Source organism: Stylophora pistillata, chromosome 5, assembly GCF_964205215.1.
Source record: "Stylophora pistillata chromosome 5, jaStyPist1.2, whole genome shotgun sequence".
In the NCBI taxonomy this organism is placed as follows: domain Eukaryota; kingdom Metazoa; phylum Cnidaria; class Anthozoa; order Scleractinia; family Pocilloporidae; genus Stylophora; species Stylophora pistillata.
In genome coordinates this window covers 28,708,270-28,732,767 of record NC_142523.1, presented here as the reverse complement: position 1 = coordinate 28,732,767, position 24,498 = coordinate 28,708,270, and the positions used below count along the sequence as shown (strand labels likewise).

The following is a 24,498-nucleotide window of genomic DNA, read 5'->3' as shown; positions in this document are numbered from 1 at the left end:
TCTTCACTTGATCACCCTCAGCTTCGGATCTTTTTTTTTTGTCTCTCCAAATCGCTCCATGGCCTCTTTCCGCATTTGCTCTGCAGTTTGTTTGTCTGCCTCAATCTTCTTTAGGGCTCCCTCAAAGTCTCTGGATTCCTCTGCCAACTTTTCTCGATCTATTATTTCATCAATTAAAGTTTCAAGTTCAGTTAAATCCTCTACTGCAATGCCACTAGCTGATTCTTCCTCTTTCTTTTTCTCCAAGTGCTTCTTTTGAAGCCGTTCCATCCTTTCTCGGACACCTCTTTGTGTGACTTTAAATTTCACCTCTTCACTCTTATACAAAGCTTCAGCTATTTCAGTCCACTTTTTACCTTTTTCATTACTTCCTTTCTTATACTTGTAAGGTTCTTCTAGCAGTACCTCACGGCATAACAAAGTATCATGTATTTCTGTCCATTCCATAGTCCTGGATAGGAAATCACAAAGATTATTTAACACACAATTCAACTTATTTGGTTGTGGCTCGATATTATTGCCTAAGAGATGTTGTATTTTTGGCTGCTCTTTATTTCTAACCATCACCGACTTACAAAAAATTTCATTGAGAAAGATCCCTGAAGATTTCATTTTTGTAAACCCCTTTACATTAAATTATTCTACATGCAAAAGGTCAGAAAAGGTACATGTAAATACACTACAGTTAAATACATCCCAGTAGAGAAATCAAAATGTAACACCGTAAATTTGACTTGAAAAACAATGATACTGAGTTGTAAATGTCGTTTCTAAAAACAGGGAGACTCCCTCCAAATAAACAGGTGAGCCTATTTAATAATAATAATTATTATTATTTATTTAATTTTCATTCCAAATCTCCACTAGTGCTACATGCAACATCCAAAATTAATCAGTGCAAAAGAAAATTAAAATTCACAATAGATGGTAATTAAATGCGTTCTTGTCTGACCAGCTGTTAATAGATTCCAACGTTTGGAAAAAAAAATTGTAAGCGATCCTGTGCACAGAGTGAATTAAAATATTTAAGCTTACGTGTTGTAAAATTGCCAGTTTGGAGCTTATAAACACCAAAGCAAAGTTTCTACGCGGTCCTTCATAACCCTCGTCATTCCTTGGCCTCAGCTATTTGAATTTCAAGTAGTCTTTGAGGTTTAAAAAGAAAAGGTTAGACTTTCTACTTACGCATTTCTCCTGTGGTTCGCTGCGTTCTCCATGCTTCGATCCTTCGACATACGTGGCTGCAAAAATAAAGGCAGATTCACTCGGTAAGGAACAGCAAGCTTGATAAATATTCACGATAAGCTATTTTTAAAGATGTTAAGTGTATTTCAAAAGTTAAAATTGCTCAGGAGAATGTATAAAGCAAAGTAGTAGGAATATTGCGGGTTCTAGGCCATTTTTTAATCAGAAATTTGACTGAAATTTTGACTGGGATTTTGACTGAGCATTTTTTAATCAGAAAAAAAAAATCCCACATAAATTTTGACTGAAATTTTGACTGAGCATTTTTTATCAGTCAAAAATCTCATATAAATTTTAGGTAAGATTTTGACTGAGATTTTTTAATTAAAGAAATATAAAAATGATTTAAAGAAATAAAAAAAATTATTTAAATAAAAAAATTTTTACTTGATAAAATGAATTCAATATCAAGCCGTCTTTGGAATACACTCCAAAGAACATTGGGTTATTCAAACCAGAGTGAAGCATCACACGCAGCTGAACCCAAAAAATCTGAGAACAACCTGGTAAAAAACATTGAAAAGTTTGTTGAATGGGGAAAGAAAAAGGTAGGGAATTGGGGAAAATGGTTGAAGGGGTTGGCTGCGCCGAGAGTTGTAGTTGATGACAAGTTGAAAGATTTCAAAACGCATATCGCTAAGCTTGACGAGAAAAGAGATCAACACCATTGGACACTTGTTAAGAGCGAGTCTTTATTGAGAAAGTTTGCAAATCAGTACACGATTGATGGAGTGGAGGATTTTGCACCGAAAGATTTTCTTCAGGCTGTAAAACCGACCGTTATCAATTTTTTATTAACGCAGAAGAATATCAAGATGGAGACCGTTTTGAGGTGTAACATGTCAAAGACAGACGTTGCGACGGGCGAGACTTTGATACAGTTTACACATTTTAATTCTTATACAGAGATTGTCTTTCAAGATACCGATCGAGAAGAGCTTTATCAGAAATGTGTTGACAAAATGATGGGGAGTTTGGCAAAGTTTACAAGAGAGGGAAGTGGTTGGGCTGTAGATTCGATTGCGGGGTTGGATTTGCACACGGCGGAATACATACCTTTGAAAGGTTCTTCATACATTAAGCTGTCACCAGATCTCGCAAAAAAGAAGGCCATTGTAAACATGAAGAATGAAGACAATGAGTGTTTCAAATGGTGTGTTACGAGAGCTTTGAATCCTGTGAATAAAAACCAAGAGCGTATCTCAATGATATTGAAAAAGCAGGCAAAGAAATTAAAATGGGATAAGATTGTGTTTCCGATGGAGGTGAAAAATATTCACCGCTTTGAAAAGCTGAATCCAGATATTTCTGTCAACGTTTTTAGTTATGAAGGAAGACTCGAACCCTTGAGAGTGAGCAATGTCGAGAGTAGCAAGATTCATATTGATCTTCTTTTGATCGCTGAAGGTGAGAAAAAACATTACTGTCTCATCAAATCTATGAGTCGACTCGTATCGAGTCAATTGTCGACAGAAGGACATAAGAAGTTCATCTGTCGGAGATGTCTCAATTATTTCGGTTCACAAGAACTTCTTGATGAACATACCGAACTTTGTCGAGAACATGAGGCTGTGAGAGAGAAGATGCCACCTTCTGGAACTTCTCTCTTTTTCAAAAACCATCACAAAAAGATTGATTTGCCGTTTGTCATCTATGCCGATTTTGAATCGATGATCAAACCTTTACACTCTGTTCAACCGAATCCAAAAGAGTGTTACACAGAAAAGAAGCAGAAACATATTCCAGTGAGTTTTTGCTACTATGTCAAGTGTTCATTTGATGATCGATATTCGAAACTGGGTGAGTACACAGCAAAGACTGAGGATGAAGATGTTGCACAGATATTTGTCAACATGCTTGAAGAAGAGGCAAAAGCGATATACAAAAATCATCCACCAAAAAAGATGATCTTCACAGACAGTGATGCTAAAATCTTTAAAAAAGCAACGTGTTGTTGGATCTGCGAAGGAGAATTCAATGATGAAGATGAAGAATATAAGAAGGTTCGCGATCATTGCCATTACACCGGCAAATTTCGAGGAGCTGCACATAACAAATGCAATCTGTTAGCTCGTCGACCAAAATTCACACCTGTCCTCTTTCACAACTTGGCAAACTACGATGCTCATCTCTTCGTTAGAAATCTTGGTGTTTCAGAGGGTAACATTGATTGTATACCCAACAACGAAGAAAAATACATCAGCTTCACAAAGAGTGTTGTGGTTGACAAGTTTATAAAAGAAGAATTGAAACTGATGACCAAAGAAGAACTAAAAGAAGTGGCAAAATCACTCAGTCTTTCCAAATTTTCAAAACTCAAAAAAGAAGAGTTGTTGAATCTCATAAAAGAGAATAGTCCTGAATTCAATGGTAAAAAAACAGTTGAAAAAGTCGTCGATGTAAAGAGAGAGTTGAGGTTCATAGATAGCAATAAATTTATGCCTGGCAAGCTTGACGATCTTGTCAAGAATCTTGCCAAAGAGGGTGAGTCTTTTTTTCAAAATACAGGAAAATATTATCATGGAGAGAAGCTTAAACTGTTGATGAGAAAGGGTATTTATCCTTACGAATGGATGGATTTTATATGCAAGCTTGATGAGACTGCACCTCCACCAAAATCTGCTTTTTATTCTACTCTGAACGGTGAAGAAATATCAGATGAAGAATATGAACACGTCCTCAAAGTATGGAAAACGTTTGAAATGAAAAAGTTCAGAGATTATCACAATCTTTACAATCGAAGTGATGTTCTTTTGCTCGCCGATGTTTTTGAAAACTTTAGGAAGGTTTGCAAAGAGAACTACGACCTTGACCCCTGTTGGTACTACACTGCACCGGGGTTGTCTTGGGACGCTTGTCTCAAGTTGACAAAAATAAAGCTTGAGTTGTTGAGTGATATAAACATGTTGCACATGTTTGAAAAAGGCATACGTGGGGGTATCTCAATGATTCCAACACGACATTCAAAAGCCAACAACAAATACATGGGAGAGAAATTTGACCCCTCTCAACCTTCAAAGTTTATCACATATCTCGATGCAAACAACCTTTACGGTTGGGCTATGAGTAAGAATCTGCCAACAGGTGGTTTTGAGTGGGTTGATGAAAAAGACTTTGGGGGGTGGAAAAATTTTCCCTGCATTCTTGAGGTTGATCTGCTTCCCATTGAGAAAGATTTACACGATTACTTTAATCACTACCCTCTCGCTCCTGAGAACTTGTTGGTTAATAAAGTGAAAAAGCTGCTATGTACCTTGAACGAAAAGAAAAAGTATGTCATTCATCACGAGACTCTGAAGCTTTACATGAGTCTTGGAATGAAGATCGGAAAGATTCACCGCATCATTAGATTCAATGAGAGTCCTTGGATGAAAAAGTACATTGATTTGAATACAGAGTTGAGAACCAAGGCCGATAACGATTTTGAGAAAGATTTTTTTCAAACGCATGAACAATTCTGTATACGGTAAGACGATGGAGAATATTCGGAAACGAGTCGATATAAGACTTGTCAACACAAGAGAAAAGGCAGCAAAGTTGGTAAATAAAGTGAACTTTAAACATTGCACCATGTTTTCCGAAAATCTCGCTGCGATTCATATGAGAAAGACACAAATTTACTTCAATAAACCACTCTATCTCGGAATGTGCATTCTCGATCTCAGCAAGAATCTGATGTACGACTTTCATTACAATTACATCAAAACCAAGTACGGAGACAGAGCGAAGCTTCTCATGACCGACACAGACAGTCTCTGTTATGAGATTCAGACTGAAGATTTCTATAAAGATATAAAAGATGATGTGAATCGTCTACTTGACACGAGCAACTTTCCAAAAGATCATCCTTCTGACTTGCGGGCTGGTGTAAACAAGAAAGTTATTGGAATGTTCAAAGATGAGGCTGGTGGAAAGATCATTGAAGAGTTTGTAGGTCTGAGAGCGAAGCTTTACAGCTACAAAATGTTTGATGATGGAGAAGAAAAGAAGAAATGTAAAGGTGTGAGGCAATGTGTTGTTAAACGAACCATCCGCTTTGATAACTACAAGAGGTGTTTGTTTGGTGGTGGAAAACAGCATCGAATAATGAATACCCTCAGAAGTCGAAAGCATGATATCTTTACGGAAGAGATTAATAAAGTCGCCTTGTCCGCCAATGATGACAAGCGAATCATTCTTCCAAACATAGTGGACACATATGCAGCGGGACATCATCAGTCTGATGATGTTGAATGAAAAAAAATAATATGAATTATCAGTAATCTATAACCTACCAGGATTATAGATTACAAGCTTCAAAGGGGAGCTCGAGGGGACTTGCCCTCTCGAATAGATTGATTACTTATTCAAATCTAATTATGTATTTCACACCATCAATATCTATTGTTTTCTTCATCTCTTCTTTTTTCCCAAGAATTTTCATACCAAGTTTTCCAGGGCTTATGTTAAAATGTTTTGCAGCAGCATACATTGAGGGAAAAACAAGTTCTTCTCCTTCCTTAGAATCTTCGACAAGCATTGAGGAGCACGAGGGGCTAGTCTCTCTAACAGGCTTTAGTATTACTTTTCTCTTCGCAGCTCTTTCTTTTTTATTGGGAGGGTTTTTGATGTGATCAAGCAATTCTTTTTTCTTTAGTCTATAACGACCTGCCAAACCGATCTCTTTCGCTCTTTCCAACAGTGCAGGTCTTGAAAGTGAATCAAGATCGTTTATCTTTGATGATGAAACTGAATCTGTCTTTGGTGGGTTTTTGATGAACTCTATTAGTTGTTCTTTATTGAGATTGTGAAATCGTCTCAGACCCATATTCTTTGCTTGTTTGGTAAGTGCAATTTTTGTTAAATCGTTAAGATCATTCATTTAAATATTTTTTTTTATTTCTTTAAATCATTTCCACATCGCTGGAGAGCTCGAGGGGGTATGCCCTCTCGAATCATACCCCCTGAAGATCTTTTACATCAATCCATGAGTTGAATTTTTCTGGGTAACCACTCCACTTTACAAGAGCTTTTCCTTTACTCTTTCGAATAACTTTCTCAATGCGGAAAACCTCTTGCTTTGCTCTCAACATCTCTTGTTCGTAAAATGAACCTTTGATCTCATCTCCGAGCAGATCCTTCAACTTGTAAGTGATCGGGTCGGAATATTGAACCTGATCAACGACGAAAATCTCCTCTGTCCAATTCGGAGTAAAACCTTTATCGAACACTTTTCGTTTGAATTTGGAGATTCGAACGTGATCGCCGACCGCAAACTTTGGTTTCTCATTAGGGGGAGCTCGAGGGGCTTGTCCTATCGAATAGAGTTTCAGAAAGACAGCATTCTCATTCTTTTTCTTTGAAGCCTCTGTCGGAGTCATACCGATCGATCTATGTTTTCGATTGTTATACTTTTCAACGATGCGTGGCAGAATATCGAGATACTGTGTATTGCTCTGAATGGTAAATTGCTTCCACATATCCGTTTTGATCGTTCGATTCCACCTCTCACAGACGGACGCTTTCTCCTCATTCTCTGTCGAGTACATCTCAACACCTTTGGATTTCATCAAATCTTTGACATGACTGTTGTAATACTCCGATCCTTTATCAACCCAAAGCCTCTTCGGTACTCGTCCCTCGGTAAATATCTTCTCGAAACCCTCCGCTACACTCTCACTCTTTTTATTCTTCAACGGAACGATCCAGCCGTATTTGCTAAAGACATCCAAAACCATCAACAGATAACGATAACCCTTATTCCACTTCGCAAACTTTTGCATCTCCACCAAATCAGAACACCAAATCTCATCGATTCCGTTGACAATAACACGTCGTTTTCTAAAATTTCGTCTCACCGGTTTGTGTAACTCATCTGCCAATTCTTCTTGCCACCCTGCGAGAGGTTTTCCCCTCGCGCTCCCCTTTTTTCCCTTTAGGCTTGGCTTCAATTCTTCGTCTTTTTTTTCCCACTCCCAAACCCAGCTTCTGCTTTGTGTTGATAATGTTTCTTGCGGCCCAATGACCCCACTGCCTCTCACCCGCCGGAATCGCATCGAGTGCTTTAACCATCTTGCGGTCGGCCGCATTCTTGCATTGCGTGAGGTTTTTTCCCTTTTTGCCGCAAACACTGTAATCAACATCGTGTTGCATGGCAACAGCGTCTGTCGGACCTGTCGGTTTATCAAAAATCTCGAGAATCTTTCCCGTATTTGGATCGTATCGAACCTGTTGCTCAAGATTGTTATACGGCCCCGTGTATTTGTGACCTGGAAGAGTCCAACCGGATTTCGGTTTAGGTAGTTTTCCAATGGCTTTGTGAATATCGAAAGATCCGCCTTCGTAAAGCGGGTGCGTCGGATCATTAACACCGTCGGGAGCGTACATTGACATCGGTAACACTTGATTTACATCGACTTGATTAACATCGAATGACCCTCCACTTATCTTTTTACTCAAATCATTGGAAAAACTGTCGATGACTTGATTGACATATTTATCGGCAGTCTTTTTACTCTTATTTTTTGCAAAATCCGATTTGACAGCTCTCGCAACGCCTTGCTGAGCAACGTTTGCCAATCCTTTCAAAGCCATCTCACCCAAAGAATAACTGTTTCCTACATCAAACAATGAACCGCCGTTCAATGACCCACCGTTGTTTTTTTTTCCTGCGGCAAATGATACCTTTGTGATACCACACTCTGCACATGTTGATTTGATCATCGGTCGACCGTTTTTCGCAATCTCATGCCTCTCACTTCCAGGCACGGACTCGGTCTTTTTTCTCTGTTTGACACAATAAGTTTTCATTTTATAATATCCACATATTATAAAAAAAATTTTGTAAAAAAAAAGGGAGCTCGAGGGGGCTTGCCCTCTCGAATTTAGTCTTCACTCGAGGGACCAGTCTCTTGAATTTCTTCAATAAAATTTTGCGGCATGTTTTTTTCACGTTGTCGATGAAAAGAAAGTCAAATGGTTTCAGTTTTGTGAACAAATCTACATCAAAACTGTTATCATCAGCGATAATTCTGCGATGACGCTTTTGTACAGGCGCGTACACAATCAAATGAGAGCAGTTTAATCTGATGGTGGCAGGAGTCCTGTAATAAGATTGACTCAGATAAATCGGTGAAATCAAATGATGTCTGCCGTCAATAAAGTGATTCAAGATCTTTTCCTGCACGTTTTTAGGAGCAGCGAGGAGATCATCAAAAATAACAACCTTTCTATTTCCTTCTGGATATTCAGCCGTGTCAAGAATCTCATCGGGGTTCATTATGTGCAAAATATCACATCCAAATTTCTGTGAGTGTCGTTGCATAATCTTTTGCAAATCTTGATACATCTCTTGATGAGGATTTTTTGTGTAAAGGTAAATCTGATCGTAAATGACCAACGGCTTTCTCAAAATATTCATAAGTATGTTTGTCTTTCCACTTCCACTGGGACCCGCGATCAACATTCTATACTCTTCATCAAGAAAGTCAACGCCGGGTACTCTTCTCTTTCGATTTTCGTTTGAACGGTGTGTTGTGAAATTTACAATATCAACCATTTTGCTTTAATTTATTTCTTGTAAATATTTTTTAAAAATCTTGTCAGATAAGTGATAATAATGCAAAAAGCGAAAGTGACACTTATCTTTGGAGATAAGTGTTATGAATGCAAAAGCAAAAGTGACACTTATCTTTGGAGATAAGTGTTATGAATGCAAAAGCAAAAGTGTCACTTATCTTTGGAGATAAGTTTTACATACGAAGTATGAACATACGAAGTCACTATGTTTATTTTTTTCCCGACCCCTTTTTAAATCGACGTAAAGACTTAACTCTCAAAGCCCCTCGAATTGCGTGACTTAGACATGACAGACATTTGCGGTTTTACAAAAGATTTTGGTTTGCAAATTTCAATCAAACAGACCGGCCTGATGATGTAATCTATGATGTAATCATAAGACGCGAAGGTAAAGCGTATGTCTCGCGTGTAAAGTGTTTCACGTGAACACTGATTTGCATTAACCACAAACAATGGGATTATCACGTGCAAGACAATAGAAACATTCCAGAGCACCCTAGTAACCGAGAGGCTAAAAATAATTTTTTGAAGTCAGTTTCGACCCCCTCCGTTACTAGGGAGCTCTGGAATGTAATCTATTGTCTTTCACGTGATCGCTTATTGTATGTAAAGTGGTACCTCGTGATTCGCGCAACACGTTCTAGTACCTCGTGTAATAAAAAACCCATGCGCGTGCAAAATCAAAAAAAAATATTGTCTACTAATAAAATGAATGTTGAAGCGTTTAAAAGAAACCTTAACCTCAAACTTGAAAAAAATCACAAGAGGTTGGAAATCAAAAATAGAGTGCAAGATTATAACGATGCCAAGCAAGGTCTTGAACTCGAACGTGAAGAAGTATTCAAACCGATTGTGAAAGAGGTCAAACAGGTCAAAGAGACAATAGATGATAAGCAAGACAAAATGATTCAGCAATTGCAGGAGAATCAAAAGCTCTCACTCACGATCTATCTTTTCTCAAAGAGTTGGACTCTTTTGAAAGTCCACCCGATTCTCCTACCGCTCTCGAGTCCGCTCTCGAGCCGCCACCTAAAAAAATAAAAGTACCCGATCCAGAGATCGGCTTTAGCCAAGACGAACTTGATTATATTCAAAAAAGCGGCTTTCCCACGCCTAATGAAGCATTTAAACAAATACTCGATGAATATTTTGATCATGATAGACTGTATAATGATGTGAAAGATAAAATAAAGCATGCAAAACATGTCAAGGCCGGTCTTTCGAAGAATAAGAAAATAAATAAGGTTGACATAGATAAAATCGATCGTCAAGTCGATATACTGAGAAAATATATTGACCGCATAAATTTGCTCGCGGGTGGTGATAAGATTTTTGTCACGCAAGAGGGTAAGGGAAAGGGTCACACACTCAAGGAATGGACAATAGTTTTTCCTTCCCAGTAAAGGACACATTAGAGATATTCGGAATGGAAATAGATGATAAGCTCGATTTATCTAGTCACATATCCGATATATGCAAAAAGATCAATAATCATTTTAATGTTATGTTACGATTTCGAAAACTGATATCGAGGGACACCTTACTTACGCTTTACAAAGCTTTCATTTTACCGCATTTTAATTATTGTTCCTCAGTTTGGCACTTTTGCGGGGCGCGGAATACGGATAAACTAGAGGTGTTGAATAAGAGAATACTTAGATTTATACTTAGGGATTACTTGTCGCCATATGATAGCTTTCTGACTAAGGTCAACACTAGTTCCTTATGTAATGGGCGTATCCAGAATTTCCTTATTTTGTTGTACAAGAGCCTGTTTTTCACTCATTTTCCAGCTTATATGAGAGGTATGTTTTCACTTCGGTCCTCTTCTTATAATCTTCGCGGTAATTACATACTGTCACTTAGAAAACCTAGAACAACTAGTTATGGCCATAATTCATTTTTATACTTCTCAGCTAAGCTATGGAATAAACTGCCTGACTATATCCGCATGAGTGCATTTAAAGACTTTACAAAGATAATCTAAGGCAACATTGTACTTTTTTTAAGTCGATGGTGGCTGGAGCGAGTGGAACTCATGGAGTATCTGTACCAAGCCAGTTGGTGGTATACAAACAAGGGAAAGAGAATGTACTAATCCAGAACCAGAATATGGTGGGAAACACTGCAGTGGGGCCAGAGCACTGCTGAGAGAATGTAGCAACACGTCCAGCTGTCATCAAGGTAACATACAAGAATCTAATTTTGTGATTTCAGTGAAAGGAATGTCTCTGACAAAAAAGAAAAATATAATGAATACACGAATAGATATTAAAATAACAATGAATTTAGGACAAATTCTGAGTTTGAACTTCAATCACACACTATCATGTAGGCACGCATGTAAAAACCGCAAATTACTTAAAGTAAGGATTTCATTAGAGGTCTCACATCCTTCATAAATGCATTATAACTGTACGTGTACAAAATTCACCATGTACTTTTTGAAAGAAAGAGAAAAAAGCTCGTTCCATGTACATAAATTGTCGTTACCGTTTGCTGATAGCTATAGGTTATGCTCGTTCTAAAATCTCTTCTCCTCTTCTATTCAGTATAGCAATTATTACAATGAACGCTATGAGGGTCCTACTTTGTTTTCTAAACTTTTTCATACCCGTTTCACTGAATCTCGATGGCACCATTATTTCTGAGATTTTCCCTAATCTGAAAATTTAGGTGTTTTCTATGGCATACAAGGGAAAAGTCTAAGGACATGAGTTCATAATCAGCTAAATCATTTTAATCGGCAAACATCATTATGTCTGTAAATATAATAAGAAAGAAGGTAAATTTTGAGCTCGGTAAAGAACGAAACAGAGAAAGTTGTTGTTCGTCTTGTCACAAGCGTGGGACACAGAATAAAATTCTAACTCTCCATGAGGAATGAAACCCAAGACCTTCAGATTCCGCACTCCTATGCCCAACCACTGAGCCACAGCGGTGACTCTGTGGTGAGCAAGGCCCAATATGAAGCCCATGTATAACACGCGTCCTGCATACTGCTGGGATGTTTGTTATTATTTTGATTATTATCGATGTTACTTCCATTGTCAAAACTATTAAAAAACAAAAACAAACGAACTAACAAGAATTTTTCCTTTTTTAAAATTTTTTGAAGCATTTCCGCTACGTTTTAAAACAGAGAAGAACCCGTCTGTCGGTAGAATGGAAATCTACACAAACAATAGCTGGGAAAAGCTTTGTACCAGTCAATGGGATGAAGGTGATCTCAAATCAACCTGCATGGCCATGGGCTACTACAACAACGGTCTCTATGTTAATGACACATGGTATGCAAAAAGAGGCAACGCCTCCAAGACATCCATCTACCATAACTGCACCATTCCAACTACATGTGAAAAAAACCTGGCAAAGAAAAAGCAATTTTGCAAAGGTAAAAGTGAATTGTACTCATTTTCCGTATTTTGTACCACGATAACTTCAAGTACATTGACAGAGAGGTAAAATGGCCCGAGACAAATTATTTTTTGTCCTCCAAGTTTGCTCAGATACAAGAAAGGTATAAAAAATTAAAAATTCAGCCACAGCTGGAAGTAATGTCGCACTATGACTAGCCAATGTGTTGCGGACTCACTTGACTGCGCCTCGTGAGCCCTCAAACCATTGTCGATTAGTTGATTTTAGCTGATTTCTACAACTCTAGTTACATGCTTAAAAGATAACTATTTAATATAGCTGTCGAAATAAGAACCTGCGCTATCATGCATTTAGGGCTCATAAACGTTATAGTATTCAAAAGAATAGTCAAATTGATACTTTTGAATCCTTAATTTCAGCTCCCCTAACACTTTTTTCTCCTTTTCCTTTACCATTTTTTCTCTTTTGCGTGCAATAAGAAAATGTCCAAATCTCCAACTGACACCTGACAGAACGTCTCTTCCCTCAGAGGTTATAGTCTATCATATGAATCTCCCGATTGCACTCTCAAAGTTTACCGTTTTAAAGTTACGAAAACATGCTTTCAACAGTTCTAAAATACTGCAAATATAAATTAGATCTTGTTTGCTTTCAAGTTAGTATAATGATGAAACTTGCGAGGTGAATCACACGAATGCTTTGATAAAGGGATCGTCGACCACATCGCCTCAAGGAGACTAACAATATGCAATGTAAACGTCTTGATCCACACTGGAAAACAAATGACACCTGCAACATCGAAACTATTATTTTCCGAACCAATGAAACTTGTAGCCTGACGGACAAAAGAAAATAATATGCCGAGAATGTTGAAGAACACAATCACTAAGTTGGCACTAACTGAATAATTCACTTCGTGATTTATGGCCATTCGTAATGTTTCATAAATTTATCATTCCTATAATTAGCGAATTTTATTCCAGTGTATTTAACGTTTTATAATTTCCTAAGTTCCTGTTGGCTTGAATGGTGCAAATGTGGAGTATGGAGGAAGAGTGGAAGTATTTTACAAAGGTAAATGGGCAAAGATCTGCAGGAATGGATGGGATTTTGACGATGTCAAAGTCATTTGTCGTCAACTTGGCTTTGAGGAGGCTTTGGCGGAATTCACTGGTTCAGACGTAAAGGATGAGGGAATTCCTTTTGTAATGTCAAATGTCTCTTGCAAAGGAGATGAGCCAGAACTTGCATCTTGTGCTCGTATTGATGGAAAGGTTAATATCCCACCCCAATGTTTATCAGATGGCAAGGGTTCTCAGGCTTTGTGTCAACCAAGTAAGTCGTTCATTGTCAAGCCCGAAAGGTGATTCTGTTCTCTTGTGTTGTCTCTCTTCCACGGCTAGACATTTTAGGTTAAAAGAAAATCAGCTAAAAACTCGGAGCTATAGATCTAGTCGACCAGTAGCTCTTTTCAATTTTATGACTCGTACAATTTAAAAAATCTCTAATATTGTCTCTGATTTAGTTAGACTCTCTGTTTGTTGGAGTATGGCTTGCGAAAAAGCATATTTTTATTCGCATATTTTCCACTTAAGATAAAGATATGACTCGAACTGGGGATGAAATGACTTGGTTTGGGGTGACATGACTAAGCTTATTGGTGATTTTACTTAATTGATCTGAGGTAATATGACTCAAGTGACTTAAGCTAGGGTTCAAATGACTTTTATGAAGGTTTCAATGGCTGTTTATCGGATTTCATGACTCGATGAAGGGTTACCTAGGTCTTTCAGGGTCTTCACGTATTTTAAAATTTGGATGTAACATAAATTAACAACGGTTGACATGACTTTTTGTGGAGTAATGGAACTTTACCTAATAGAAGGTACGAAAGATCTACAAATTTGTCATATTAAGGATTTGTGTAGCTAAATACATTCATCTTTCCTTTCTCTATCTGTGATGGTATTCAAAATGAACTAGTTTTTTTTATAACATCCTCTAACTGAACCATTTCTTGCAGAGAACAAAAAAGTGTTGGAGAAAAATGAACTCTATTTTGATATTGGTAGCGATGAAGAGCTTCAATGCTCAATACGTAATGAAACCAGTTATGCAAGATGGACCATTAATGGTCAAAGAGCAAACTCTACCTCTCAAAGAATCAGGACTAAAGAAACTGGTGAACTGTTCATTGACAAGGTGCAGTTGTCTGATGCAGGATTATACGAGTGCTACAGAATGGAATATAGTCAATATTACATTGTCTACGTTAATGGTAAGAAAACACATCTTTTCAGCTTACAGAGATACAGGCACAGGCTAACAATACAGGATAATGACGGGTAAGATTAGCATACTACTGACTTTTTAATAGTACTGCTATGATATCGGGGGTTCTTTTCACTTTTTTCGACAGCAAAATTTACTGAGAACACGCTGGACAAACAAACCTTGATTGCGGACACATCTGGTTTATTAACCTGCGGTGCCGAGGGAGTACCAAGCCCACAGATGTCTTGGAGTAAAAAAGGAGGAAACTCTTTAGACCACATACGATTCAATCAAGTATCCGATGGCAGCCTACTTATTAACCCCGTAAATTCTGAAGACGATGGAACATTCATTTGTACAATGAAACAAACTAAAGGAGCAAAGAGGATCACAAGCCGTGATAAAACCATACGTGTGACAGTTATGAGTGAGTAACCAATGGGGGTAATGTAAAGCCATTTGAGGTGAAACCTTAACATTATTACATTTGTTGATTTAAGTTGTTTTAAAAAAGGTATCGTGTTAAATATTGATCGCTTTTTTTTCAAAACTCTGTACGTAAAGGTTAGCAGTAACTGCAGAAACCGGACTTATCATCACTGCGCCTTCTGTCTGCTTCTAAATTTGTCCGTTATAATGGAAGACTACTATCAATAGATCTTAATACGAAGTTCGAGAGGTCTGCGATATGAAAAAAACAAAAAAAAAAACAATGTCTATATGCACGATCCTTCGCAGTAAAGCACTATTTGAGCAATAGTGAAAATCAGACCTGAAAAAATTTCAGGCCTGTACGGGATTCGAACCACTGACCTCTGCGATACTAGTACAGCGCTCTACCAATTGAGCTAACAAGCCAACTGGGAACAGGCCATCAAATTAATTCGACATAAACCCGTAGATGATAAATCAAACAAGGATCGTGCATATAGGATCGTGCATATAGACGTTTCATAACCGCAGTTCATACATATGTTTCATATGTTTGTTGTTGTTTAAAGAAAACAATATTTCTAGTCAAGTGCTAATATTATCATTTCAAGTTGTAGTGCTTACGGCCAAGCTGTTGGTATCTCACCCAATTGATGTCTATTTTGCCCTTTAACTCCTGACTCGGTCCAATGTAATTTGTGGAAATGAAGATAAGAATTGCGCAAAATAGGCCTGAAACATTTGTATAAAATCTCTATGAGAAATGTTGATATTGGACAAGATTAGTTTTTTCCGTTTAGTGATGCCACCGTTTTCTGTTTTTATTTTTTACTTTATTTTTTTTTTACCTCTTAGTTCGACCAAAAGTAAACATTTCTGGAGCAAGGAATCTCATCATAGAGGGAAACAGTGTAAACTTGACGTGTGCAATTGTAGCTGGTCGGCCTGAGCCTGAGATATCCTGGCTCAAAAATAAGACTTTTCAGAAAAAAGGCTGGTCTCTCCTTTTCCCTAAAATAACAAAGAACGACGAAGGGTGGTACACTTGTAAAGCAGAGAATGCCGCTGGTATATTTACAAAATACGTCGAAATTTCTGTTAAGGGTGAGTTTGTTAATCTCATAGTCATGCATTTAAATTTGTCTATTGGGTGAAAATTTATGTTCAGTGGGCCGGACTCTAAATTAAGGCGTCTGGGTTTGAGCTTTTGGGTCATTGTGGAAGTAAATAACAACTTGGCTGGTAAAGTATGGTATATAAATAGTATAAACTGTTGAACTAGTGGCTCTACGCCCTTAACCTCTTCTAAAACAGTTAAGATTTGTTTAAAAACGGGAAGAACTAAAGGAAATAATAGAATCCTTCTTGCGTATTTCTAGAGGGATTCTATTCCAGAGCTCTACCCTACAAACTTGAAAACTTTTACTTTTTTCTATTTCTATGTTGTACTGGAGACATATCAAATTGTAGCTCCCATAACGACTGATCCTACTGTGCGAGTCAGAATTTCTGGGAATTATGTGCGTTATGTAACTTGCACAGTTGGTCTCTCTGATCTATGTTGTGTTGTTGGTTGAGATAAAAGTGCTAAGTAGAAATGAATCTTAGGAAAACCATCAGAAAAACTTAACATCCAAAGTTTCGCCTGTTAACTGCAATAGATTCATTTGTTAAGACCAGGTTCGTGATAAGTGTTTCTTCAGACCGTTTTATCTTACATTTATTCCTGCGTGATGGTTTCAAAGCTCAGTTAGCAATATAGCCTGGCCTACGTGGTTTTTCGAAACATTTATATGATATAATCAAAACTTGTTTAATCTTCGTCTTTTTATTTATGTATTTGAGTGGCATGGGGGGGAAGGGAATTGAGGTGGAGACTTTGAATCTTTAATTACTATATTAGCAGTTCGCAATCTGTTTTTTCTACTCGCTTCGCAGTTCCACCCCGTGTAAAGTTTGAGTTCAAGAATGTTAACATCGAAGTTAACTCCACGTTTTCTGAGAAGTGTTATCGGAGTGGTGATCCAGAAATATCTGTTAACTGGACCAAGAATGGAGTGCTTTTTAGTACCAAAAACATCTTAGTCATTAAACGCGCCACTTTTAAAGATAAGGGATATTATGAATGCACTGCTCAAAATGATTATGGTAAAGCTAACGGCTCTGTCCGGATCGATGTCACAGGTAAACTCCATACTATAGTCGATGTCATATAGTAAACTTGCAACTCTAGAAAGTGTTAGTTTTTGTAGTTTAAGCCAGGACAAAAGGACATTTTTTTCTCTTTTTATTCATTTCTTTTAAATATACTAATGAGTAAGGAATAACGATCTCATGATACGTTTTCATTGCATAATAACTCATTACTAAAGTTGGAATGAGATTTGAGAAGAACTTCCATCTTTACTTAGTTTCAATTTGCCAGCATTAGTTCGTTTCTCTGTTGAAGGGTTGAGCTATAGACACCCCGCTAGTACTCTCGGAAGCTAAATTACGACTAAAACTACAAATAAATTCATAAAAACAACTGCCAATATTACATCATGACAAACAGTTCATGTGGTCTCTTTTAGCGTTTTCATGTGCGTACTCATGTTACGGGAAGTAAAACTTAGAAAAAAGATAGGCTTACTTATTGCGTGGTTTGTTTGTTCGTTCGTTTGTTTGTTTGTTTTTGGAATTTTATTTAGAGTTGAGCGGCAAGGGTTAAAATGGTCAATGTGAACCTTTCATGAATCTGTTGGTCTTTTTACTTCAAGTTTCTCCACAGATCACTAAGCCTCCGATAAACCAGTCTGTTACCGAAGAGCATCCAGTTAACTTCAGTTGCCGAGCCTCAGGTGTGCCAACACCAACCATAGTCTGGGTTTTTAATGATGATAACCTCCCATTTGACATCAATCGGACCGATTACGATGGAGAATCGTTGCTAGAGTTGCAAAGTGTTACAAAAGAGATGAAAGGCACTTACAGGTGTGAAGCGAAAAACAAAGCAAACACTACTAGTTCCTCTGCAATACTGCGTGTTTATGGTAAGTTTAATAACGATATCGATGATAATGACTAGGATAGCTTTAACGATTACGAGGACGAAAGGAAAGACGACGACAATGGAGAGGGGAACGGATATGAAGATAAAGCTGTAGTGATTTGGGAGGTGAGAACAAACAAAGAAAAAAATAGAAGTGACGGCGCTATCATGGTTGATTGATACGAATTAGTGTAATAGCTCCGTTGATTAAATAGATGCACGAGTTTTTTGAGAAATCGAGCCGGTAAACTTTTTGGATAATCAGGTCCTTAGCTGAGTAACACCCCACTTCTAAATTTGTGATACGTTTGAAGTGACATGATATGTTTGCCGATTTTACAATTTTCAACATGACTTTGGCATACAATTGCTTCTGGCAGATATTCAGGCGCAAACTGCTTTTGGTAACCATAAGCATATTGAATCGCCAGCTTTTAAAACTTCCTCGTTGACGTGTGAACGTGCGTAGATGTTCATCCTCACAGGTGAATAAGCAAGTGCAATATTCCTTGAGAGGGAAGGAGTACAAAATCACGACCAATGAAAACCAACTAGAGTACGCTTTTCCGCTAATACGATACTTAGATTTCTAACTTTTGCGGCTGCTGCATGTAAATGTTTCGAGAACAATAGGCCTTCCGCGCGTAATTCTTAAAAACACGATGATAGGTAGCTGAAAAAGCAACTCGCAAAGTCATGAGTTATTTATGCGACGCACAATTGATAATCTCGATTATGTACCTGGGGATGAATAGATTGGGCTACTTAACTAATTTGTGGAATCCTTTTGATACGCTTACCAAGAGGTTAGTTTAAAATTTTAAAGCATTGGAACCATACGAAATTGTCTATGTTCCTAGTTGTAATTTTGGGCACTTGCGACGGTTACCAGTCATTTGAAAACATGGGGCCTCAAATTCTCCCCTGAAACCTTTTCCAAACTTTTTCATCCCAAGCGACATGTTCCAAACTTTCCTTTTATGAAGTCAAATTTAGCTTGTTTTCCTTCCATTAATCCAATTTTGTTTTACTTTGGAGAGTTGTAAATGCGAGTTAGAATTTCTTTCAATAAATTACCACTTATTCTCAACGTAGGAAAAGCCTCTGCTCAAATTGTTCCAGATCCATATCCAACACTCACAACAGGAGATGTCCTCACATTGACCTGCCAGGTCAACGAAGACACAATAAATGTAACTTGGAAAAAAGATGGAGACTCGCCATCAGAAAGAGCAAAGATTTATACACAACGGGATAAGAAAGGGAGTGAACTTACCATTGCTAAGGTTTTGGAAGAAGACGGTGGAAAATACTCCTGTGAAGGACGCAACAAGCTTGGGTTTGTGGCTCGCTACGTTGTAAAAATATCTGTCAAAGGTAAGCTGAGGTTACTGTTGTGTCTAAGAAAGCACAGAAAACTCCAATAATCAAGCAACGAGGTCATCCTTATAGAAGAAAACTTCTATTTCTTACGTTCTTCTTAAAGTTTACTATTAGTTTTTGTTTTCTGGGAAAACATTTATATTTTCTTCAATTAAAAAGAGATTAGAAACAGTAGCAGAGCATTATACATGTAGATGCTTACATAGTACTCTTTTTTTACCGTGTAAGGCCACAAGAAAATAACCTTAGATTTCTCTATAAATATATATAATGAAAATCAGTTATTTTGCTTTTAAAAACAGGCGTGAATCAGGGGTTAAAATAACCGACAGTAGGGATGCTCACAACCATTCCGGACGGTAACATGACTATCATTATTGTAACAGTTATTATCGCTGAGATTTATCCAGGGCCACATATCTATCTGACACAATTAGCTAAGCAAGTGCCACGAGCCATGCAGGGTTCCAATTCTTTGTGGTATTACATTGGTGGATCAGTGGCAACAGTGATTGTCATTTCGCTGATTTCCTGCTTTTTCTGCAGGCGTCGAACGGCAGGTGAGGCCCAGTTGCCCTGTTTTATTTTAGCTATTTATTTTTTAAAGTAAGAGAATTTAAAATGGTCAAGTTTTTTTCTTTTTTTCTACCTCACCCCGCACTTTAACGCAGTGTTTCCTCTAGCTAACCCTTACCCGTAGAAAAAAACAATAGAACGAACGAACGGAAATTGTAATTTTCTAAATTACTGTTATGGCGAATATTATTGATGTTGGTATTTGGAGAACATTTGAAAATGTTTAGCTAATATTTTCAAATTCAAATCATGCTTCCATTGTAGAGCAATTTTATAAGAATACTTGATTGAATTAATTGATACAAAGTTTTTTCCTTTGTCTCCATTGAATTGTTCGACTGGAACTCTAGCTATGGCTCTGTAAGTCAAGTGTTTTATCTTTCGTTGATCACATTTCTACACGTGGAGTTCTCGCCCTATGCTTTAATCTTTTCCATGCTGTCTCTATAGTCAGCAACATAAACTAACTATTTTTTGGTTCTTCTTTTGTGAAGCATTGGTCTCGCTTTGCCCAAAAAATTTAAATTTACTTATTACCCCCTCATGACTCACGACCTTGAATGATGACTGTCACAGGGATAATATCACTTTACTTTTATCATGGTCAATATGCATATTTAGCATTCATCAATTGTTATTTAGAATCAGCTTCATTCGTTCGTTTGTTAATTCTTTTTTTTTCTTGTCTCACAAGTCTTTGAATTCCATTTGTTTTTATCATTCAATTCAATGTTTTTTCCTTTAATTGAGAATTCAAGCATAATAATCTGGTTTTGAGACCAACTGAAAAGGTTTCCAACAACGAGGCTATTTTTTAACTTCATCTGATTTGCAGAGTGTATTTTCATAATCATAGTTATAAACGTGTTTCATAATAATCTTGGTCTCTAGTTTGTCGAAAACTTTGTCTTCTCATTATCAGTAAGAGTGCTCATCTCGATATGAGTCAGGGCAATAAATCAGATTATATTAGCAAATTAATATTTATTTTTTCGCTTCTGATGTCTTTTTTCTTCATCACTTTTCTTTGTTTTAACCCTGAAAATTTGTAATGCTTCCAATTTTCAGTCCTGATCAGGAGCAGGAAATTCAGATGGAGCCATTGAATGTAGAGTTAGATGAATGGGAGATTGAGGTGAGCCGTGTCCTGCTTCAAGAAGTCATTGGGCGAGGGGCGTTCGGAGCCGTGTGGAGGGCTCTCCTGAGTTCGCCAAAGGGAAGACCTGGAAACCGAACAGTCGCCGCTAAATGCTTCACGCGTAAGATTCCTTTGATTCGATATACTAATACATATATAGATTCTAGGGGTGGATTAAAAAAAGTTTATTCTCGAATCAATACACACATTTTCTCACTCTTCTTCACTCACAGATAAACACGGAACAAACGGGAGAAGAGGCAAACAAATTAATTGAAAAGAATCAGCCAGTTTGGCGATACTGTCCTTGCAAACATAATTGTGTCGGGTATTTTTGAAGGGGTGGAGAGGGGGGTGAGGGTGGTCTCCCTCGAGTTCTAAATCCTAAACTGGATCCACTGGAGCTTACTTTTCCCTCAAACTATGTTTTATCAAAGTGCAAGTATATCCGATATAAAGTGACTCATTCCCATTTTTCCAGTGGTTGACTGTGTCGGGTTAACGGGGGCAATGTAATAGACTGAGTGGATGGTGGTTTTTGATAGTATTTGTGATGTTGCGGATGGTCGACCCACGGCCGTCGCCTGGGTTCTCATACGGGACATCCAAGTTTTCATTCATGCGCGGTGGTGGCATCTCCGAACGGTGCCACGAGGCCATCGATTTCAAACCTCTTTACATTGTTCACTTTTTCTCGATTTCCGTCATAATGTTGGGTTAATCACTGTAAATATTTAGTGTGAGTTTTCTCGAAGCCTTCGCAAAGAATTTTGGTTTAAAAGTTCCAATGTTTTCCTAGTTGCCAATGCAACAATTGTTCAAATTGATATTTATCATTTTCAACGATTATTCTCAGCATTTGTCACCACTATATAAATTGCATCAACTCATTACATTATATATTATATTTACTATCGAATAACTTTTATTTTTAATATTGTATATATATAATGTTTTTCACATTTTCTTTGTCAATCACATTTGTCATGAGACTCTGCTTCGGGAGATCTGGGCAACTAGTGCCTGTGCAATTGACTTTGAATAAATACTTACTTACTAAATAAATACGGAACAAAAGCCACAACAAAAATAATTTACCTAAGGATGCTAAACAAGGAAAACCAAGGGTCCATTGTTAAGATTTGAACCTAAGCTGGTTCCGATCTTATATCGACTCAGCAGTGTCTTGGGGAGAACTCGTCGGTGAGTTGAGTAACGTACTGGTTTCAAATAAAATCATCTAAATGGTAAAAGGAAGATGTGAGGTTTGAAACCCAAATAGACTAGTTCTCAGTCTCAAGCTTAAAACAAATGCATTTGTCAATGTGATTATCTATCCATCAACATACCCTGTTGTTGTAGCCACTGCTGGAGAGGAAGGAAGGAAGGAAATGTTTGATGACAGAAATTGAGCTGGGAAAACTTATAGGTGAAAACAATCAGCCAAACATTGTAAAGTTTATGGGCTGCGTTACAACTCAAAGTAAGTACTAAGAGTAAAGCATTTTTCTATGTATAAGTTATTAAAAATACTACACTACTTCTTTATATCAGCTCCATAACCAGAATGGCCTGTTGATCGGACGAAGTTTGTGGTTTCTTTTTTTATTGTTTTGTTTTTTATGTTTCTTTGTGTGTGTGTGGGTATGTGTGTGTGTGTGTGTGTGTGTGCGTGTGTGTGTGTGCGTGTGTGTGTGTGAGTGTGTGTGTGTGTATGTGTGTGTGTGTGTGTGTGTGTACACGCGCGCGCTGTAGCGAGATTGTTCCTCTTTGAGAACATTTATCGATAGCCCGATCACGGAGATCTTGAACGCACGACCAGAGTATCTAATATCACTAATCTTGGTAACTGGGCTATCTTGCTTTCTCATTTAAAAATTTAGGCTTAAGTCTCATGAAGGAAAATCCTTAAAATGAGTCCTCTTCCGAAGTTTTTAATAGATATTGTGGTCATGAGCCTTCACCTTTTTTTCTTTAACGCCACTTCTAGTTCACCCAATTCTCATCATGGAATACATGCCATGCGGCAACATACTTGGTTATCTGAGAGAATGCCGAGGAGTGAGGGATCGGTATTATCTTGGTGATGGTAGGGCTCAAGATTTGACCAACTATGATCTTGTGATGTTTGCCAAAGAAATCGCTGCCGGTATGGTGTTCCTTGGATCGAGAGGGGTAAGTGAAGTCCTTCATTGTTATCATATATCAATTCTAACTCCAAAAAATCTCTCAGATCTTTAAACTGTTTTACATTAGCTCAGATGCTGACCAACATTTGTAGGTACGTTTCACTTATATAAAGTCTGAGACCTTCTTTGGGCCGTGGTACTTTTATTACAGTGAGCAGATCACTTCGGATGTCAAACTTATAGGACCGGTTATTTAAACAAAGTTCAGTAGTTGTTTACAAAACTGCCATCTAAACTATCTTCATGTTAGCTGAACCTTTTGTGTGAGCCTTTTATTTTTATGATCCAAGCCTAGAAAGCCGAAAACATGCAGTCGAGGGACATTTATTCAAATAATAGAGAAAACCCGACGCCCATTGCTCGGGTGAAACCGTGGTTGGGTTGGACCTCGTTTGAATAACTAAACGTTATTGATGAATGTGTTAACTTGTACAAAAGGTATATTTACTTCCATGAGGAAAAAGATATGAGTGTAATTTTCATAATAGTTTGGTAAGATGGTGGGATACGCGCCAACCATATTAGATATTGGTCTGTTGTGGGACACTCCACTGCGTTAACAGGAACAGGAAAAAAAAGCAAGAACGAGCTTTTTTGCCAATTTTAAGAAAAAAAGCGAAAAAAGGGAACGCCCCTCGACATTTGTAACAAGAAACGAAGGTAGTGAAAAGAGCAAATTGTTTTTCTGAGCGGTCTTCTTTTGGTTTACCATTTCTAAATTTTATTTTACAGTCATAATCATTATTACTGTGATTATCGTAATTATCATCATCATCATCACTTCTGTTTGCCATTTTTCCTGAGAAGGTAAACGACGTAGTCCTGACAGCCTTGAAGAACTATAATGGCCTGCCTAGTTGTCCTTTTCTCTTCGCACATACTCAGACGTTTAACTCGCCGTTTTGTCGTTAAATCAAATAATTTAGAAGCTTTCACGTCATGGATCTTTGTCTCCTGGTAGATCATCCATCGTGACCTTGCGGCCCGAAACATTCTCCTCGATAACAACTATGTTTGCAAAGTGACCGACTTTGGCATGGCATATCAAAGCTTTAAATATGGCCATGGAAATGCCAAAAAGGTAGGAAATGCTTTTTGTTGTTGTTGTTGTTGTTGCTTTAGTGTGGAGCTTTCCAGAAACAAGCTGTAAACGCCAGCATTTTCTCAGCATGAAATTAACTTAGCTCGACCACCAACATGGCTTTCATAGTTTACACTGACCTAAAAAAAAGGGAAAAAGACAAAGTAAAACGCTAAACATCGGGGTACATTAATTTCACTGAAGTTGTTTGTAA

General features: G+C 37.6%; 1 protein-coding gene and 2 pseudogenes across 2 annotated transcripts in view; 2 read left to right on the top strand and 1 right to left on the bottom strand.

Moving 5' to 3' along the window:
• LOC148731285 (uncharacterized) overlaps nt 1-447 on the bottom strand; it is a 1,050-nt pseudogene extending 603 nt beyond the window's left edge.
• LOC148731283 (vascular endothelial growth factor receptor 1-like) overlaps nt 1-24,498 on the top strand; it is a 443,086-nt pseudogene that overhangs the window by 415,300 nt on the left and 3,288 nt on the right. Inside the window, exons 4-17 of the transcript XR_016001370.1 lie at nt 10,813-10,986; nt 11,921-12,196; nt 13,192-13,515; nt 14,204-14,458; nt 14,600-14,881; nt 15,742-15,990; nt 16,825-17,070; nt 17,646-17,918; nt 19,013-19,294; nt 19,756-19,870; nt 20,945-21,135; nt 22,377-22,497; nt 23,005-23,189; nt 24,165-24,284. The product of XR_016001370.1 is annotated as a vascular endothelial growth factor receptor 1-like (transcript). The remainder of the gene's footprint in view (nt 1-10,812; nt 10,987-11,920; nt 12,197-13,191; nt 13,516-14,203; nt 14,459-14,599; nt 14,882-15,741; nt 15,991-16,824; nt 17,071-17,645; nt 17,919-19,012; nt 19,295-19,755; nt 19,871-20,944; nt 21,136-22,376; nt 22,498-23,004; nt 23,190-24,164; nt 24,285-24,498) is intronic.
• On the top strand, nt 4,891-5,481 carry LOC148731284 (uncharacterized). Its single transcript, XM_088760745.1, has one exon. It carries the CDS (start codon nt 4,891-4,893, stop codon nt 5,479-5,481), a length of 591 nt encoding a protein of 196 aa, XP_088616871.1.